The 14,877-nt window shown below is 38.8% G+C and overlaps 1 protein-coding gene across 4 annotated transcripts in view; it reads right to left on the bottom strand.

The window, feature by feature from the left end:
- Positions 1-14,260, bottom strand: part of mon2 (MON2 homolog, regulator of endosome-to-Golgi trafficking) — an 87,604-nt gene extending 73,344 nt beyond the window's left edge. For all 4 annotated transcript variants that reach the window (XM_048608077.1, XM_048608076.1, XM_048608075.1 and 1 more), the window contains exons 1-4: positions 14,124-14,260; positions 11,407-11,536; positions 3,936-4,033; positions 3,159-3,284 (exon numbers count right to left, since the gene is read on the bottom strand). In XM_048608077.1, coding sequence (XP_048464034.1) covers positions 3,159-3,284; positions 3,936-4,033; positions 11,407-11,536; positions 14,124-14,231 — 462 coding nt within the window. In that variant the 5' untranslated portion in view covers positions 14,232-14,260. The remainder of the gene's footprint in view (positions 1-3,158; positions 3,285-3,935; positions 4,034-11,406; positions 11,537-14,123) is intronic.
- Positions 14,261-14,877: the final 617 nt, after the last annotated feature.

The following is a 14,877-nucleotide window of genomic DNA, read 5'->3' on the forward strand; positions in this document are numbered from 1 at the left end:
AAAAAATGCTATTAAATGATTAATTAGATGTTATAATTTAAATATATAATTTTAGATAGTTATAAAAATACGTCAACATCTAACCTCACTCGATGTGCATTTCCTAATAATTTTTGTTTGTCGCAGGAAGGTTTTAAAAAGTGAATTTGTATTATTGCTGTGTTTCCTCTCGGTCTGTCTGTGTAAATCCTTTAATGTGATTGGCCATTTGGACAGTGATGACATAATTCCAGCTTGCGTTAAGGACAGAATGTCATTGATGATGAGTACCCCTGCTTTGTCACTGTCCACAAACTCCAGGCCATTACATATTTCAGAGCAATACGGAGTGCATATTCATAACGAGAATACTTGTGATGTTAAACTGAGGTCCCATTTGTCTATTCAAGTGGGTGTGTTTTAAAAAAAATCATGGGACTGCATATTAATTGCATTTTAAGTGTTTTTAATTGTTTGAACGTGGTGGGAAACTCTGTTAGGGTTCTTGTGGCACATTGGTAGTGCCCCTAGTGTTCAAGCAGTATTCAAATTCCACCTACCCAGGACATCTCTGATCAAGGCGACTAGAAAATATCTTGCGCCCTCTATAAAGTTATGACTAAAACTGTAGTTGGAGAGTTGGAGGGGATATGTTTGCTATATGTTACTCGGTAAATGTATGAAAATAGATAAAAGAATGGCTCCAGTCGTACGCTTCATTAACTGGCTGCCTGGAACTCAATACTATGTAAAGATTAGGGGTTGCTCCCAGGGCTCTTCCCTTTAACATACCACAACAAATTGGCTTGTTATCTCATTCTGCATGTGGCACCTTGCTATGCATAAACTGCATCCCATACTTGTATTTGTAACACCAATGAACACAATTGAAAAGTAATTGATTAGCTACTCAGTATTTGGGCTTCCATGAGAGTGTTAAAAGCAATTTATAAAAAGTGTTTAGCTTAGTTGTTTGAAACTTCTGAAATAGAAGAGGGGGAAATGTTCTAAGGGGACACACATTATTATCTTCTAAGGTGTAACTTCAGGACAATTCCCTTGAGAAAAATAAAAAAAACGTATTAGCATTGCTTGCATCACTGTTTAATCAAAGGACTGAGGACATAATGAAATCAAGTGGGAGAAGTGAAAAAGTAATAAACAACAGCAATAAGGCGATACAGAAACAGAAAACAAAACATATAAAACACAGACAGAAAACAGCTAAAGCAAAGATTGCGATGAGACAGTGATATGAAAGTTCGGAAAGAGTACAAGATCAGATATTTAGAAACAAAAGCACAAACAAAAGTGGAACTAATATATTAATTTACACCTTCTTTATGCATGAAAACAGATTAAAAATAATGGGAAACACCAGAACTTACAAGGTTGATCATGGACTTTTTGATCAAATCTTTTGAACTAGTTCAGAAGCCACATGATGTACTGGATCTAATTTAAACTCTGTGCCTGAGCACAATATTAACAACAAAACATCTCACTCAATTTGTCCCATACTAGACTACGAAGATACAGACAAATTTAAACAGTATGTAAACTGATATTCCATGGCAGAACTCTAGAGGAACACAATCATCAAACATGAGCTAGGCTAGTTAGTAGATCAAGCAGGATTTTTTTTCTCTCTAGTGAAGTGAGGGGAGATGTTGGCATTGTAGTAATGTCACTGGACTAGTAATCCAGAGGTCCAGGCTAATGATATGGGACCAGATCACACCATCGTAGCTGGTGTAACTTAAATACAATTAATAAAGACAAAACATTCTGCAAAATAAAACTCGTCTCACTAAAGGTGCCAAGAAACTATCACTGATTGTCATAAAGAGCTATTTGGTTTACTAATTTACTCTATAGAAAGAAATCTGCCATCCTTACTTGGTCTGGTCGACACAACTCCAGACCAACAGAAATGTGCTTGATATTTAACTGCTCTCTGAAATGCCCTAACAAACCATTTGGTTCAAGGACAATTAGTGAAGTGCACCAAAAGCAGGCCTTGCCAGCAATGCCCATATCCCATGAAAGAATAAAAAAAATCCTGGAAATCTCCACCCAAAAGGTTGCTGAGTCCCTTCAAATTTTCTAAGAATGAGATTGATATATTTTTGTCAGGTATGGCATCAAAACAAATGCAGCAAAGGTGAGTAAATGGATTTGGGATGTAAGCAACCCATGATACCATTCTTTTGCATGTTATGTTTCAGGGCAGAATGGCTTATTCATGTTCCTTTTTCTTAAAACGAATAAAGGTAATTTTAGCTGATTTTACGAAGAATATTGCTGCCTCAATTCTGATCAGTCCTTTATTAAATGCAATTAATGAATCCTTAAAGTAAATTACTCATGCTGTAGACCCGTTTTTTCTTGCAGTGCCACACAAGGTCAGCTTACGTCTGCTGGAGGCATATACCATCACCAATAAAGTGTCGTACATTTAGAAGCAAACCTGTTTTCATTGAGTACTAGAGACTAACAAGGCCCTGGACAAATAATTTCTAGGTACCTTTAAAATGAACAGTTGAAGAACCCATCAAAAGGCAAGAATTACATTGATAATAAAATCAGTGGTCACTTTAATTATTGCTGGAAAATGAACACAAGTTCAAGGTAAACAAGGTCATCAACACTACTTGAAACTAAGTTCTTCTTCATGGCTTAGGTGTTCAGTCACGTCTATAAAATAACTCAAGCTCTTATTAAAAGGAATTAATCTGCCTCCATTAGACACATATCTTCTCTGAAGCCAGCTCCTAACAGGAACCACTTCCTAGTTACCACCTGGCAAGAATGAAAAAGAAAACAAACTTCACAGTAGGTTCTCTGCCTTTCTACTGGCTGTAAAGGATGATAGATTAAAAGGTCACAGAATGGTGAAGTTAGCAACTTAATGGAGAGTAAACCATTAACTTAAATCAGCAAGTTTTAAATGATAAGAATAAATTTTAGCTTTCTATTAATGAAATTCACAAGTTTAGTGGTTCGATGCACTGCAGGTTGTTATTCCACCTCGTTTCAGATTCTGGGTTTGATGAGATAGCTGATATCACCTCAGGCACAATTATCAGACCAAAAATCAATGCCCAGAAAATCTTGCTCTTTGAATAAAGTTACTGTAAACCCAACCAAGTTCAAAATGTCTATTTCAAACACTTTACTTGTAAAAACACTCGTGGAAAGTCATTCAGAACAGATTCCAGAAGTTCCAAACCAAATGTTCGGGTCATTTCCGTCATTCCGACCAACCAGTAAGGAGCATCTGCATTTACCAACTGGCACAAATCCTGGAAAATTATATTAGATAGATGTCAACTGAGAGATTTTGTAATAATTATGAAGCTCAGAATAAAACTATATTAGCAATACTTACAATACAGGGAGATTCATCATTGAGGAATTAACAATATCTTCTCTCATGTGTCATTTGGTCAATGTGAATATCATGATTTAAAGAATGCCAGTGACCTAATTGAGGAAACTGAATTAAAGAGATACTGTGCTGATTTAGCATACACCACTGAAAATTAAATATTGTTCAAGCACAACAACTTTACCTCTACAGATGTTGATTCAGCTCCTTCAATGTCAGATCTAACTATCAACTTCAACTCATTTTCTTCAATGAAACCACTGGCATTATCGATTTACATGCTGACATTAAAGAAAAGCTAAAGTTCAAAAATGAAAGACCTGAAATACCAAAATGATGTAAACAAATATATAAAAGAAAAACAAAATCAAAAATGAATTAAAAGCAAATTTCAAAACTTGAAAGCTAAATGCAAAAATAAAAATTTAAAAAATGAAAAGAAACAAATACAAATAAAAGACATAAAAGTCAAAGAATGGTAGGCAACTGACCTTTTAAGGTCAAATCTGACTAAATTTAGTGACTGATTTAACAATGAAAAATTCTTTGCAACAAAGGATTCTACCTGGAAGAGCATATATGCATCTTTTGCACATGGTCTTAGTGTGCTGATTGTTCTTCTGTTGCTATTGCCTTGGACAACAGGAGGATGACTATCATCATCTGGAATAAACAAAGTTGGAGCTAAAGATATAGGTTTGAATTCCACTATAGCAGCTGGTGAAATTAAATTCAATTAATAAACTTCAAATATAAAGCTAGCCTCAGTCACGGTGACCCCCATGACAAGTGTCACTGATTGTCACAAAAGCCTAACTGGTTCTTTAATCCCCTTCATGGGAGGAAACCTGCTGTCATTGTTTGGTCTGGCCCATACCTCACTCCACACCTACAGTGGTTGATTCTTAGCTATCCTCTGAAATGGCTGAGCAAGTCACTTAGTCAAAGGCAATTAAAGATGGACAACAAATGCTACAGTGGTACCTACATCCCATGAAAGACAAGGAAAAAGAGTTAAAGGTCGTCACGGAGATTTGGGCTTTCAGTACTTAACCAATGCCATTTTAAAACTCCTGTTGTGTCTCATTGGGATAGCATGCTGGAAGTCAAGTACCACTATTTCCTGACGTGTCTCAAAAGTCCTAATTTACCTGTCTTCATTCTAGTCCCAGGTAACAGAAACCATGAATCAGGTTTCTGTACTTAATAATTATTTCTATTTATTACAAAAAATAAGATTCTAGTGACAGGTAAACAAATTGTGAACTGTCAACATATAACTCTACTAGTTAAGACTCTAACTCCCTTGTAAAACATACACACACAGACAGATAGAAAAACTTTGCTGCTATGGATGGAGGGTATACTGGGAAGGCAGGTCAATGGCCATTGTCTACAGGGTTTATAAGATGATCCTTCCCTGGTCAGGAGTTGCTGTTCTTCAATCTCTCTTCTTCAGGTACTTTTTACTTCTTTGCAGGAGAGACACAGTAACTAGTTCAAAAATCATAAAATCTCCGATGTATTGGTTAAAAGCAACAGATTGCAGCAACTTGTGAGAGAAGATGATTGGCATCCTCAGGCTTCAGCTGTTTTCTATTGCACAGAGACTCCCCAACACCTCCCAAGAGGTCCGAAGTCTTTTGGCAATATCAATCACACCCACAAGTTGTTTAGCTACCCAGCAGCCAAACACATTTGTTGGCAGGCAGATGGCCTTTGTCGTCCGCAGCTGGTGAATATCATCATACACATCCCATAGCACGAGCCCCTCCCACTGGTTGGGCAAAGTAGCGTTCCAACAAGGAGTTTTGGTAACTTCCTTCCAAAAAGTGCAGTAATCTCTTCCACAATTCTTGTTTTCAAAACAGTCCTTTTCCCATTTCAGTCCACAAAAGTGCAGAAAAATAAAGAGGTACTGTCTTTACCTTCCTGTTCATATGTATATCTGTCCAACCATGTTGTCACCATGCAAGTAGATAATTTTTCAGTATGTAGTTAGGACTTACATAACCACTTACGAAACAATTGGTAGGGCAGCAAGAAAGCGCGTTGAGGTTGTAGACTTGCTCACTGAGCCGGTGTGTTTGTTTGCAAAGGATTTGTCACCCTGCTAGGTAACATCATCAATGTGCCTCCAGTGAAGTGTTGGCGTTCTGCCCCACTTGTTATTTACATGCCTCGGTTTGCTGGGGTGGTTGACACGACTTCCAGTTCGGTTTCTCAGCGGTTTGTGAAAACGGGTCCAGTTCAATGTGTTTGTTGATGGAGTTCCGGTTGGAATGCCAGGCTTCCAGGAATTCCCTATGATGTCTGCGTTTGGCTCGTGCTATTATGGATGTGCTGTCTCAGGTGAATTTGTGCCTTTCTTTGTCTGTGTCTCTTGCTGGCTAGCTGGTGTACACAAGAACACCAACCAGCCACCAAGAGAATGACCAATTCTCACTGGTTCCAATACACATGGACAAAGAAGAACACGAATTTGACTATATTCAGAAGATAGAAATTGGTCTATTGAAAAATCTACATGTTGGCAAGTGTCAAATTGTGATGACAATATAAATTTAAACAAGCAATCACAATTCCCAACAATTACGGACAATCATTAGACTATAAAGTATAAAATAAGTAAGGGATCCCACAATTCTATTTCTGTATACAAATAATTACAAAACATTGCAAATGCAGGTCTCCTTTACCTGGAGAATTGAAAAATGTGCTATGCATTTTGTATTGAAGTTCACAGATCACATGTTGCCAAGTTGAATTCATTAAACTCGCAACCATTTGCGACTAATTATGAGTCATTCTTATCAGGATCTTTTCGAAATTATGCATATCTGATTTTAGAAATTTAGATCAACTTTGAAATATAGCAAAGTTTGTGTTGTTGTTTTTGTCTTTTGATCAGCTCCCAAAATAAAATGGAATAACAATTGCACAGAGAGCAGAATCATTTATGCTGGGAACATAGTTCTTCATTTCTGCAAACTGCACAATTTTCAAGCAGACCATCATAAAACTACTATATAGGAAGGGTCCATTGCACTCTGCACTTTGTATTGAAGTTCATACTTGTTTTAATTGTATTGACAATCACATGTCTCCATGATTTTATTTACAAATCAATTCCTATTTACTAATTATTTCCCCAGGGAAAATTCTACTCGCACAAATTAATTTACTGCACTTTCCCTCTGCTCACTCTGAAGGTAATATCAATGTTGGCATATTCTACAGGAGCCAGCAGCTCTCAAACATCCTATCTAGTTTTGTTTTAGATGTGCTGAGCTAAACCAAAGAGAGCAAAACTTTCTGTATTCTATTTAACCTCACTTAATTTGCAAGTAAGAGATCTATCTCATCAATTGCGTTTGCTCCCCAATCTCCATCCACCCCACAAAGGAGGCAAATTATCTTGCTCTGTTGTTCAGACAATTGCACTAAGTAATCTATTGGATATTGACTACCACATACTAGATATAGTGCAAATATCGAAGTCAAAACAAAATTCAACTGAATATGCATAAGCAAGCAAGAACGAGTTCAGCTTTTTCATCTTTTCCTATGTCTTAGATCAATGTTCAGTACCTTAGAGTTCAGGGTAAAAGTTGTGGACAAAATAATTAATTGAGTTTTAATCTTCAGTAACAATGACAATTTAAACAAAACTCCATTACTAAACCATGAAATGTACAGTCAAACTTTCCAGACGGGCAAGTCCTGGTCACAGGTGGTATAAGGAAAATCTCTAGAAATGGAACATAACTTCAACTCTTCAATGCGTTGAAATTTACATCTTCCAACCAACCTAAGTAACAAAGTTTATGGTGATATGCTTTGCAATGTGAATAATTTACTGCAGAAAAACAAAAGGCTAACAGAACCAATGTCAGACAAATGGCCAAATGAAAAAGCTTACGAAATGAGCAAAATCCCAAGTGGTTAAAATGTGCGATAACAAGGTGTAGAGCTGGATGAACACGGCAGGCCAAGCAGCATCAGAGGAGCAGGAAAGCTGACATTTCGGGCGTAGGCCTTTCTTCAGAAAATGAAGAAGGCCTAGGCCTGAAACGTCAGCCTTCCTGCTCCTCTGATGCTGCTTGGCCTGCCGTGTTCATCCAGCTCTACACCTTGTTATCGCAGATTCTCCAGCATCGACAGTTCCTATTATCTCTGGTTAAAATGTGCAGCATTTTACAACCTTGCTTATATTGCACTGTTAGATTTGAAAAATGGCCTACTGCTTACAAAAATTCAACAAAGGAATTCTAGGAAATAGATGTTTGAATGAAGTAAGTGGAGAACCAACAGATTTTGCACTAGGACCTCTTCATGGAGCTGATCTCTGAGTCGGCATAGAGTTCTCCACAATTAGTGTGCATAGACAGACATAGATTGGGAGCAGGTAATTTTTAAAAGTCCCTACGGATTTTGCCATGCTTTAGGGTTCATTTACTTTTCATGTTAAGTCTTTTGAAGGAACAAAAGTAAAATTAATGCCTAAGTATTAACAAGTAAGTACCTTTCATAATGATTTCAATAATCCAATCCAGATTTTAACCAGATGCATTTATTTGAGGAAATAAGATTTCTTTCTCTTTGACAATTCTCCTCTCTAAAAGGTAACTAGACTCGACAGGAAGAATACTTTTCTGATATTAATCTGAAATAACTAGACAACCAGTTCCAATTGGAAACAATTTAGACCAATTTTCTCCCTATTTTACACAAGGTAATAATAATAATAATTTATCTTCATTTACCACAAAAGCGCTTTGAGTGACACATCACTTGAGTTGGCTTTATATGCTGATAGTATCATTCTGCAGATAGATATCTAATTAATGAAAAATAAAGATAAAGAACTAAAAGACAACCAATAAGCAGAGAAACTGGACAGTGTCTGAAAAATAACTTGTGTTCAGACAATAAAGGAAGATTTTCTCAAAAATTAGCCCAGGATGTGCATTTCCTGGAAGTCAAAAACTTCCTGATTGGAGGGGAATGATACATTCATATTATTTGTGCTCAATGCTATTGGTGTGGCATGCAGAATTCAATGGCTAGAGCACTAGTCATTATTTGTACTTTATTTTCATAGATCATAGAATCTCTACAGTGTGGAAACAGGCCCTTCGGCCCAACAAGTCCACACCGCCCTCAGAACATCCCACCCAGACTCATCCTCCTGTAATCCACCTAACCTGCACATCTTTGGACTGTGGGAGGAAACGGAGCACCTGAAGGAAACCCACGCAGACACAGGGAGAATGTGCAAACTCCACACAGACAGTTGCCCAAGGGTGGAATCGAACCCAGGTGTTGCTTTGGGTAAAGCAGTTCGACTGCGTCATGCTGATATCAAATTGTCTAGAGGAATGAAATATATAACCTGAAGGAAAATACCTTTATACCGTGCATTTGTGTAACGGCAAAATGTCATCAGTAATACATTTACTGTCTTATTCTTAGGCACTCCCTTAGCATCACTTCTGGAGATGTGGGTCTTTTGATAGCTGGAACTACACATGGTGTCATAGAGTTATGGGCAAGCTTACTCCCCAAAACTTCCAGTTTGCCAGTTCTAGCCGCCTCCTCTTTACCATGGACGTGCAATCTCTTTACACGTCCATTCCCCACCAGGAGAGTCTTAGGGTTCTCTGCTTCTTCCTGAACCATCCCCACCCACCTCCACCCTTGGCTGAGCTTGTCCTCACCCTCAACAACTTCTCTTTTAACTCCTCTCATTTTCCTCAGGTAAAGGGGTGGCCATGGGTACCTGCATGGGCGCTAGTTATGCCTGTCTCTTCATGGGGTACGCGGAACATTCCTTGTTCCAGTCCTATTCCGGCTCCTACCACAACTCTTTCTCCGATACATCAATGATATCATTGGTGCTGCTTCCCTCTCTCATCTGGAATTGGAAAACTTCATCAATTTCACCTCCAATTTCCACCCTGCCCTCACTTTCACCTGGTCTATCTCTGACTCCTCCCTTCTCTTCCTCGACATTTCTGTTTCCATTTCTGGGTATAGACTGGCCACTAATATCCACTACTAACTCATTGACTTCCACAGCTACCTGGACTATACATTCTCACACCCCACTTCCTTAAGGACTCCATCCCATTCTCTCAATTCCTCTGTCTCCGTCGCATATGTTCAGGTGAGGCTAACTTCAACAAGGGAGCTTCCAAAATGTCTACCTTCTTCCTCAACCAAGGATTCCCTTGCTCAGTTGTCGACAGGGCCCTCAACCAGGTCCGACCCATCTCCCGCACTTCCATCCTCACCCCTTCTCTTCGCTCCCGCAACAGCAATAGGGTTCCCCTTATCCTCACCTACCATCCCACCAGCATTAACATCCAGAAGATCAGATGCCATTTCCACCACCTCCAGCAAGATGCCACCAGCAGATACATATTCCCCTCGCCTCCCTTGTCCGCCTTCCGCAGGGACCATTCCCTCCGGGACACCCTGGTCCACACTTCCTTGACCCCCAACACCCCCTGACAGCCCTATGGCACCTTCTCCCGTAACCGGCGAAGGTGCAACACCTGCCCATTTACCTCCTCCCTCCCCAGCATCCAAGGGCCCAAACATACTTTCAGGGGAAGTGTTGCTTCCCAGAATCTAGTCTACTGCATTTGCTGCTCACAATGTGGTCTCCTCTACACTGGGGAAACGAAGCGTAGACTTGGCGACCGCTTCATAGAACATCTACATTCTGCTCGCAAAAAAAGACCCTGAACTACCTGTGGCCTGCCACTTTAATGCACCACCCTGCTCCCTGGCCAACATCTCTGTCTCTGGCTTGCTGCAGTGTTCCAGTGAAGCCCAACGCAAGCTGGAGGAACAACACCTCATTTTCCGCTTGGGAACCTTACAGCCCTCGGGCCTCAATATTGCGTTTAATAATTTTAGGGCCTAAACTCTCCCATGTCCCAGCCGCCTACCCCACACACCAGGCCTTGTTACCACATAGCCTGCCAGTACACTTCCCCTGTTGTTAGTCACTAACAGTCCCCATTAATAACTATTCATCCTCCCAACCTGATCGTTATCTACTCCTTTGTCTGTCCAACTGTCTTTCTCTCTCTTTGGGCTCTATCCTATTGTTTACTCCCTATCCCACCCACCTCCCTATTTTCTGCATATAAACTGATGTTTGCCCAGTCACCATCAGTTCTGAGGAAGGATCACTGGACCCTAAACGTTAGCTCTGTCTTTTCCTTCACAGGTGCTGCCAGACCTGCTGAGCTTTTCCAGCAACTTTGTTTTTGTTCCTAACTCCCCAAAGGTTATTTCATTGTATGAAGTTAGGTGATTGAAAGAACAAAACTTAAATAACTTTTACATGAAAGATTTAGATTAAATTTTTGGCCTTTGGAAATTCTAGATGTTAAGGGAAGACTCAAGGTTTTGAAAATTATTTCTTCTGGAATATATTAATGAAGAAAGGCTAAAATTTATCAAGGTTAATGTGAGCAATATGAAATAAAGTAGAACTACAGGTGAATAAATGTCTAGTAAGAACACTAGAGCTCGGGGGGCATGGTGGCTCAGTTGTTAGCACTGCTGCCTCACAGTGCCAGGAACCCAGGTTCGATTCCACCCTTGGGCGGCTGTCTGTGTGGAGTTTACACATTCTCCCCACGTCTGCACGGGTTTCCTCTGGGTGCTCCGGTTTCTTCCCACAGTCCAAAAGTATGCAGGCTAGGTGGACTGGCCATGAAAAATTGCCCATAATGTTGAGGGATGTGTAGATTAGGTGGGTTATAGGGGGACGGGTCTGAGTGGGATGCTCTGAGAGTCGGTGTGGAGTTTTTGGGCCAAAGGTCCTGGTTCCACACTGTAGGGATTCTCTGATGACTCTTTAACTGCTATGGCATAAGATTATACTTGCTGCGTATTTTTTCCTAAAGTGAATGAGTTATAAATTGAGGGAAAAACATCTCTAGAGCTCTCAATATTTTTCTGAAAGTGAATTGATGCATGAGCATGCACCAGAATGCAGAAATACTTCAACTCACCTTTATGCTGCTCATCTTCAGCATCCATTCTTTCAAAGACAACTGTAACCACTTGCCGTACTGTAGCTGCTGCTGTGTTATTGGTGATATTATCTTTGGTAAAGTGTAGCCGAAAGCAAAGTACAATTGCCTAAAATAATGTGGAAATAAGTTTTGTGAGCATAAGGTTCATTTGTAATTGTAAAGAAAACTAATTACTTCCCAGGAATGACCCTGTTCAAGAGATTTCACTCACAAATTTCTATATGAGGTATTTAAGAATGAACAAAATTTCAGCAATCTAAACAATATTTTGTCAGAAAATTCAGGAATTTATACAGAACATTCATTTGGAAGTTGAAAGGTTTGTGCTGCTTCCTCGGAAACTAGCTAATGTCTAAGTGGGTGGGCTTACTAAAAGGTTCATGAATATTAAGGATGAATAGGAGTATTATGTGAAGGAAAAACATTAAAAGGCAACCCGAAAATACTACAACTGACATCTTAGACCTACTGGAGGAATAAATTCTAGAGGTATGAAAAATAAACAGCAAGTACAAGAAAAGTCTGCAAGTATCTAAAAGAAAAAAAGGCATCAGCTATGACTCATCAGAATCTTTTTAAAGAAGATGACTGATTTCTTGTGTTTACAAGTTCATTTTTCATTTCTACATTTACATGAGGCAGCAGGGACAACAATTGAGAATAAAGCTATTCATAACAAACACGATTGGATAAAAGATAAGGGAAGATCAGAAGATCAAAATCAATTTTCAACAAACCTAATTGCTCTAATAGCACAAATGAAATAATGAACACCTGAACATCTCACAATGCGACTAGAAAGGATTACTGAAATCACTCAAAATGTAGTCAAAATTTCTGCATAGGAACACATTACATATAAGCATCAGAATAAATTTAAATAGTCATGACAGTTTAAATTTCACAAATCATTAGCTTAAATCCATACATACAGCATTAATTTGTTTACATCAAATAAAATACATAACCTTGGCTGTCATTAGAGTTGCAATAATATGAGGGCAAGGTTGATTTCAGGTTATTCAATTCAAAAGAAATCAGGAAGCAGACTTGTTTAGATATTCTCATTTTAACTTTCATATCACGGCTCAAATCTTGGTCCAAGATGAAGGCACGAAAGTCATGTTGCAAGGGACATTTGTAAAATGCGCTTGAACAGAATTAGTCTAGCTGCCAGTGGGTATCATTAACTGAACAAAAACCTGCCCATAAATTGCCACACAGGCCAATAATCATTGCAGGAAATGGAGAAGATAACATACATCTTAGACTCATTTTATTCCGTGCACATTTTTCATTAGATTGATCACTGAATAAGTTTTGAAATATCAAATTCACACAAAAAAGCATATCCGCCATATAGTATTAAGTCAAGATTTATAAAGTCTGATACCATAGCAGCAATGGTATATCTATAACTCTACTGTCTGAAATAGCATGCCATTCTAGACATACACAGACAAGTCAACACAACAGGGAATTAACTGACTGATGCCAATGGCAACCAAAGGTTACACAAAGAAACACAGACCTTTAGCTGCTGCTCAGAACATTCTCATTATAGTAAGTGGCACTCTTGGGCCCTGAGAATGTTTACCTGGTTAATCAAGGTGATAAACAAGGTGAGGAAACTTACGTTACCCAGCATACACCATCACTGATGGATGATCTGCCAGTTAAAAAGAGCATCTAAAGCCAGAAGTGAACATTCATAGCCCTTGCAAGCATCCATTCTACTTCACAATGCTGAGTCAATAGTGTTCCAAGTGAGGATCATATGCACAGTTATTTTCAACTGTGAACTGATGGGCACCGTCCCAAATTTGACATGCTTCAGTCCACACTATCATAAGATCTTGCTTTCCAACTGGTAGCTTCATGACACTCAAACTTAAAAACAGTAACTATTTAATCAATGTTGCATAGCAGCTTTGACAAATGGTCTATCTTAAAACATAACATGATGCCAAAAAACAGCAATATGATGTTCGAGAAACAGTGAGAAAAGAAGCAATACATACTTTTTTGAAACCTTTTAAGTTGTGGCAATTTCATTTCTGGAAACCAAATGACCATTGGAAAGCAAGAAAACGATATAGCAGAATACAAGACACTGACTGACAAAAATGCACAACCTTTCCTAAAGCAAATCTCATTTCCCAGGTTGATAACTTCCCAAGCGAGGGTCACATATGGAATTATTTTCATTTGTTAACTGGTGCAGTTTTAAAGTTCCAGCTGCCATTGGGTCCGGCCAAGGTAAATCATTATTATTAATCTTCACCACCTCCCACCCTCCCCAGTTTCAACACATTGCAGATATGAATTATGGACACTGAAAACATGGCGCCAAAATCATATGACATCTCAAAATAATATTTGGTATCTTTGTAATTACACTGCCAAACCGTTCATTTCAACACTATGTTTAACTTTCTTCACTTCGACCTCTCAAGGAGAAAAATGAACTGAAATAAATGAAACTGTAAAGATTATAATTAAACCAAATCCCAGGCTGAAGTCTACTTCTATGTTTAATAATATATTACTGCAGTTTGATAACCAACAACCTTGAGAATTTAGCTAGTGCACAATTGGGCTTCATTACTTAATGACATTAAATATTGTCAAATAGCCAGTTTCACTTGGGAGTGTTGCTCAAGTGCGCATTGCAGTTTCCTTACACCTCTTACCTTAGCAAGGGCATCGTCGTGCACTACTGTGTTGGTTGTCAAAAGAACCAGAACGGTTTGGAGAAGCTTGAGTTCCTCCAGTCCATTTTCCATCAACTGCCACAGCATATTAATTATATTTCCAGCTGCACCCTATCAAAACATATACAAAGATAATGAGTAACTTCACAAAAATAAAACTCAGGAGGCCAGTAGGTCCCTCTGAGACAGTTGTTTCAAAGAGTTTCACTTGCCAGCTCTTATCTCATATCACTCTAAGATCTAAGCATATTCTGTTTTGCACTTTTTGCATGTTTTCCATTAAAAATGAAACACTCAAAACACATCATGACACTTGGCAAAGAAAACACAATCACCACAATTTATGACACAAATACACAAGTACAAATATATGAATTAGGAGCAGGAATAGACCATTCGATTCCTTGAGCTTGCTCTGCTGTTTGATGAGGTCATAGTTGATCTAATTAAGACCCTTACTTTCCTGCCTATTCCCAGTTCTCTCTGACTCCATTGCATTTCAAGAATATAACTCAAACTTCAAAATATTCAATTACTCTGCCTCCACCACTAAGAAAACCACAGACTAACAACATGCAGAGAAAACAAATTCTGCACATTGCTATCTTACAGGGGAGAACACTTTTTAGACAGAGCCTCCAGCTCCAGTTCCCTTCAGAAGAGGAACTATCTCAGTATCCACTCAGGTCTAGTCCCCTCAGGATGATAATGTTACTTCTCATTCTTCTAAACT

Source organism: Rhincodon typus, chromosome 18 (assembly GCF_021869965.1).
Source record: "Rhincodon typus isolate 14 chromosome 18, sRhiTyp1.1, whole genome shotgun sequence".
Lineage (NCBI taxonomy): Eukaryota > Metazoa > Chordata > Chondrichthyes > Orectolobiformes > Rhincodontidae > Rhincodon > Rhincodon typus.